At 37.3% G+C, this 6,914-nt stretch overlaps 1 protein-coding gene across 1 annotated transcript in view; it reads right to left on the bottom strand.

Moving 5' to 3' along the window:
* LOC106883775 (ectopic P granules protein 5 homolog) overlaps nt 1-6,914 on the bottom strand; it is a 130,856-nt gene that overhangs the window by 82,007 nt on the left and 41,935 nt on the right. Inside the window, exon 3 of the mRNA XM_014934904.2 lies at nt 2,854-3,021. Within this exon, the coding sequence (XP_014790390.1) occupies nt 2,854-3,021 (168 nt within the window). The remainder of the gene's footprint in view (nt 1-2,853; nt 3,022-6,914) is intronic.

The raw sequence follows: 6,914 nt of genomic DNA, 5'->3' as shown, positions 1-6,914 counted from the left end.
ATGGTAAATTCTGAAAATTCATATCAGCAATGTGAGTGTAAATATTCCAAGATATGCTGGTTTATGGCTGAGACCCAAATTGCAGGTAACCTTTCAACTTTCCCTGAAACGAGACGCCAAAATGCAGCTGTATTGAATGCCGTGGGTGGCAGCTGCAAACAACTGTCATGAAAACCGAAAGGCATGTGCATCTCATAAAGGTTATGGGTATAAAAATCAACTTGAACTACATTCCTGGCATTTGTAATTTGGACACATCGGGTATGACCTGATTGTCAGCAGCACAGAGAGAACAAGCTATTGGCCAATTGCAGGCAAGGCAGCATGCTCTGGTTGTTGCAAAAGCTTATAATGTCCATGTCAGCATCATCTATTGCCTGCAACAGCAATGCAGACCATGCCCGCAGAGGGCGCCTCCAGGTGACCACTTCATCCACCTGCAACACCTCCATGATTGCTTCAGACCAGACAGCATGACACCTCGTGAGACCATTGGCACTGGACGGTGACCCATCAGTGACGACACAGTATGACATCAAGTGGCTGCCAACAGCCTGTGTTGCTGTCATCCTGCTCGAGGGCCTGTCCTCACCACCTGCCACCATCAAGCATAACTACAGTGGGCTACACAGCACTGACATTGGCAGTATCAACAATGGAAATCGATAGTCTTCTCTGACAAGAGCCGGTATTGCATTTCCACGTCAGATGGCAGAATGAGTATGTAGCATGGGAGGGGTGAATGCTACAGAGATGCACATTTCATGGAGAGAGATGCGTGGGGTGGTTAAAGCATCATGGTTTGGGGTGTTATAGGCCTGAATCAGAGAATTGGGCCCCATGTGTTCCAAAATGTTATTGCAGGCAGAGAGAATGGCATCACAGCGCAGCACTATGTTGACCAGATCCTATGACCTCACATCATGTCCTTCTTCGCACATCACTATAGCCACATATTCCAGCAGGACAATGCTCCCTCCAACACATGGCCAGGGTCACCATGGACTTCCTGCGTCAGCACAACATCAGAACCATGCCGTGGCCAGCTCTCAGCCCGAATATGAACCCAATTGAACACCTGTGGGATGAAATCCAGAGATGGCTGAACCTGGTGGTCCCAGGGCTGACAACTCATGTGGAACTGGAGTTTCCTCAGGGTGTAGGTACAGGTACCAATGGCTTTTGTGAACCGCCTCATGCACTCCATGTACCGACGGTGTATGGCCATTTTGAATACCCAGTGAAGGCATACACGGTATTGAACATGTGACGCCCTACAATCTCGATCCATCCACTATCAGAACATGACAATGACCCATAGACTGTGGTCAAAGTGCATCCAAGAAATTGACTTTATCAAAATTTATCTCTGACACCGTGAAATTAAAACATATTTCACAGTCACACACGTCTCGCATTTCTTTTGTGGTTCAATGTATTACACTCATTCTGTACCATGGGAGTCACTGGTAATACACATGTTAAAATGTCCATCACACTTCCATTTAAAAGGGAGAAAATAAGGTGTTATAAGTCCGACAGCTGATGGATCTCCAAGCTCCAAGAAACAACTGTTGGGCTTATAACACCTTACTTCATACCTCCATTTACAGGTTTTTTTTTATGTATTTATGACTTTTTCTTTTTTTACAAATTATATTTCAGATTATATTATATAAACCTTAATGATTTCTTTTTCACAAAAATTATTTTGTGGAGGGCAGAGCTCTAATGATGGAGATGACAATGACTTGCACCCTTCTATTATTCTTTTCTACTCTAGGCACAAGGCCCGAAATTTTTAGGGGAGGGAAGGCAGTCAATTAGATCGACTCCAGTATGCAACTAGTACTTAATTTATCGACCCCGAAAGGATGAAAGCAAAGTCGACCTCGGTAGAATTTGAACTCAGAATGTAAAGACAGATGAAATACTGCTAAGCATTTTGCCCAGCATGCTAACATTTCTGCCAGCTCGCCAGTTTGCACTCTTCTAATATTGAACCTAATTTCACTTCTTCACATGAATTCTATGTTTCCATAATCAAAAACCACCCGAGAAATACAAAAAAATGTGTTCCGTACATTTCCTAAAATTTCAATAATGTAGTTTGAACCACAGTAATGTAATGCTCGAAAAAAATGAAAAAAAATCACTATTGGGAATCACCAATGATTACCATGATATATCAAGAATATAGCATGGCGAGTCACTGGTGACTCCCATGTTAAATCTCAATAGCATTTATAATTATAGAGCAAAATTAATTTAAGAACATATTATTACGCTTACGATACAGCTTGTATGGATGTGTATAAAGAGTCACTCACCAACATACTATAACCTCTTGTCTTTATAATTTTCTCTGTTTGTTATTGCACTACATTAACCTTTAAACTCACATGTTGTATGCACTCAGATTGAGCCAACACATACACTTCCTTTTACAAACTCCTACTGTATCTCATCCATATTACTCTGTTAAATGTAATGTTTATTTATGCACATTGTAGTGAATTAATACATACATTATCTCATAGCTTTGAAATTTCAATGACATGACAGTTTATTTTTAGAATGTCTTTGCAAGATAGGTGTGAGAAGCTGGATCTGGCAGTTACAACATAAAACAAGTAGAATATTTATCATTTCTTTATAAATTGGTGATCATTGTCAAGTCACTGAATAAAGACACTATTTGACAATAATTTCAGTTATTTGATAATGACAAGAATTATATATTTTTATATACACAATAATATACACCTTAAGGAAAACTGGACATATAAATTCTTAACAGAAGATCATGCTAGTTATTGAAATATTTTTGCAACATAATCAGTAATAACTTACTTGGACAACAACATGTTCCTGTACAGTTTGCCATAAACCTTTACGATATTTTTTATGATTTTCTTGCTGTAATCGTACTGTATTTTCAGCATTTATCAACTTTTTACATGCCCGATAATAATTTGTAAGAATTTCATCAAATTCATGATTGCTGTTATTTGATTCTTCCTGAAACAAAAGAAAAGTTATATTTCTCATAAATGATTAAAATTAAAATATTTTAAAAATTTATTCACAAAAGCAATATAAAAGATCAACAAGAGATTATGCAATAAATTTGTATTACAGAAATGATTGTTGTACATGTACCTGAAATTAAAATGTTTGATTATTATTACAAAGTTATAGAGATTTCATACATTGTGTTGAGGGCAAATCAACCAGGATTTAAAAGGTATGAAATAAGTGAAATGAAAGTGCTCAACTAAAAATCAAACCCATCACATTGACTCTATAGACACAGACATGGTTGTCTGGTTAAGAAGTTTGCTTCATAGCCATGTGGTTTTGAGTTCAATCCCACTGTACTGTACACTGAGCAAGTGTTTTTTTCTACTACAGACTCATGCTGGCCAAATCCTTATGAATGGATTTGATGAATGGAAACTGAAAGAAGCCCATCATGTAACATCATCATCTGTAAACGTCTATCTTCCACGCTGACATGAGTTAAACTGTTTGGAAAATCCAACAGGTCCAAGGACTGCAGCATCATGCTCCAGTATGCTTTGGCTTGGTTTCAACAGCTGAAGCAGCCATAGTGTGTGTGTGTGTGTGAGTGCATTATGTGCAACAGAAGCAGTATTAGTTTAAAATAGCAATCTGTATATCATACTAAATGCAGATACATCATGGAAAGCCAAATTAATAGCAGTATTCATCCTGAGATAATCTTATTGATGCACAGAGTTAAGAAGTAAAAATATGTCATCAGCAATAAAAATCATCCAGTCAAAGTAATGGAAATACTAGATGCACATTTCTGCTTTTTTGGGTTTTGTCAGTCACAAGTATTCACTGACAACCACATGCTAAGACAATCAATCATCCATCACTGACATAGAATTATAATACACAGATTTCTGTTTTAAACTAATACTGCTTCAGTTGCATGAAACAAATTTTTATTCAGCTGGCCAGCTAACTGCAACATCAGTGATTTTTTTTCAATCATTGTTTTTCTATATCAGTTGACAATGAATTTTGTTTTAGCATGCAAGTGCCAGTGGATACTTACTGCTGAAAAAGCTCAAAGATGCAAGAAATGCACATCTAGTACTACCACCACTGCTGCTGGGCAATTTTCATCTGTTACTGACATACTTTTGTGCTTTTAGCAATAAGAGGTATTATATCAAGACAAATGCTGCAGGTAATTCCGCTATCTATGGCATACCTGCATCAAGTATGATACAAAGATTGGTGTGTGCATGTGCATGTGTGTCTTTGTAACTTGTCTTGACATCATGCAATAGTTGTAAATGTGAGTCATCGTCTTATGAGCAGTGTATCTTATTTTCAATATTTTGTAAAAACATATTACAATAAGAGGAAATATTATCTTGCTTTGGAACAGATGACCTCAGTACACAACTGGTACATATTTAATTTCAGAGGAATAAAAGGCAAAGTTGACTGTGAAAAGGCTTAAATAGAAAGAGCTAAAACAAAATATAGTGCAATCACTTAATAGAGGGAGCTAAAACAAAATACAGTGGAGACATCAGATTGAGGGAGTTAAAACAAAATTATAGGATAGACATTTAATAAAGGGGCCTAAAACAAAACATTGTATAGAAATCTGTTGCTCAGTTATTTCTTTCATACCACCAACCTTTATTTGTTATTGTTAAAAAGAATAAAGAAACAAATGACAGCCTCTCAAATCTAATTTCAGAGTGTATGTACAAACAATGTCACTCACACACAGTTACTATCAGCCAATCTGGCACATTTTTAAATGATTTTCTTGATAAAAACAAAATACAAACACAGTATATATACATATATAATTAGCTTACTTAAATATCTTTGGCTTGCTTGATAGCAGGAAAAGTACATTAGATTGTCTGTTGAATAACTGTCAGATAAATAAATAACTTATGAGAATATATATCAGAAATGCTGTATAGCCCTATAATTGCGATAGTGATTATGTTGTTATTGGTGGTGGTGATGTTTAACCCCATGGTAAGATCTAATATTGGTTTCAAATTTTGGCACCAGGCCAGCAATTTCAGGATAGGGACTAAATCGATAAGGTCGACCCCAGTGCTCAACTGGTACATATTTTCTCGGCTCTGAAAGGATGAAAGGCAAAACTGACTCCAGTGGCATTTGAACTCAGAAAATAAAGTCGGCAAAATGCCATGGAGCATTTTATCCAGTACAGTAATGATTCTGTCAACACACCGCCTGAAGCAGACCTAATATTGATTATCTTTATTAGGAAGTATATCATCATTATCATCATTGTCATCGTTTAACATCCATTTTCCATGCTGGCATGGGTTGGATGGTTTGACTGAGGGCTGGCAAGCCAGAAGGCTGCACCAGGCTCCAATCCGATCTGGCAAAGTTTCTACAGCTGGATGCCCTTCCTAACGTCAACCACTTCGAGAGTGTAGTGGGTGCTTTACTAGAGGGTAATTCAAATCTCTCTTTAGCATTAATTTAAACCTGTTAACAACTGAGATCAGTTGAGCATCTTGATGTGTGTCTTGTCTCCCTTCTTTTTATCCCTCTCTCACACCTACCACCTTATCACAATGTTCACCCACTGTATTACCCTCTACCTCCAACTCCAATGCTCTCATTGACTATCACAGCTCAGGGATAGGATTCCAGGATAACTGGTCTCCTGCCCTGCTGTCCACACTGCCAGCCACTCAAACCATCCTAGGCAGTTGAATTAAGTATGCCCAGACAATTGAACCAGATGTTATCATCACCATCATCATTTTAATACCTAATTTCCATGCGTGCATAGGTCACACAAGAGTATATTCTGTAACAATCACCACCTGTTTCCATACGAGATAATATTCTCCTAATTTATCAAACAACAGACAGCTCAGGCTTGCTTTCATAGATGACTGCAAGAAAATGACAGTTTACAACCAGCAAGTGATAAGAGAAATACAAAATCACTCACACACACACACACACACACACACACACACACACACACACACACACACACATATGTGCATGTGTGTTTGTGTGTATGTATATATACATTCTTTCTTTTAAAACAAACAATTTGGATCCTTCTGATTTGGCGGGCACCACTTGTTTTCTTAATGAAACATTTTCAAACTTGGGACACTGGTAGAATGTGTCATATAAAACATCTTTTACTTTTAGTGTTATTAAGAAAATTTTATCTTTTGAAAGTTATTTTGTGTTAAAATTGTTGTATTTCCGTAATTTCAACCAATCACTGATGTCTATTGAGGTGAAAACAATTACTGTTGTGGAATATAAACAACACGTTCTAGCGGTGTAATGGGATCTTTTCCCTTGAATAAAATTAGTGCCGTTGTTTGTCAACGACAACTATCGGCAGTACTGTTATTTATGATATCGTTCGTGCGTTTGTACTGGTTTTAGCTTTAGGGTTTTAGGGTTAGGGTTAGGGTTAGGGTTAGGGTTAGGGTTCGGGTTTTAGGATTAGGGTTATGAGTATTTAAATACTCATAACCCTAACCCAAACCCTAACTCTAAAACCCAAACCCTAACCCTAAAACCCTAACCCAAACCCTAATCCTAAAACCCAAACCCTAACCCTAAAACCCTAAAGCTAAAACCAGTACAAACGCACGAACGATATCATAAATAACAGTACTGCCGATAGTTGTCGTTGACAAACAACGGCACTAATTTTATTCAAGGGAAAAGATCCCATTACACTGTCACAACGTGTTGTTTACAATCCACAGCAGTAATTGTTTTCACCTCAATAGATGTCAGTGATTGGTTGAAATTACCGAAATACGACAACTTTTAGCACGAAATAATTTTGAATATAAATTTTTTTCTCTGTTCTATAAGACAAAATA

The sequence above is a fragment of the Octopus bimaculoides genome, chromosome 4, assembly GCF_001194135.2.
Source record: "Octopus bimaculoides isolate UCB-OBI-ISO-001 chromosome 4, ASM119413v2, whole genome shotgun sequence".
Taxonomy (NCBI): domain Eukaryota; kingdom Metazoa; phylum Mollusca; class Cephalopoda; order Octopoda; family Octopodidae; genus Octopus; species Octopus bimaculoides.
This window is presented reverse-complemented; position numbering and strand designations above follow the sequence as displayed.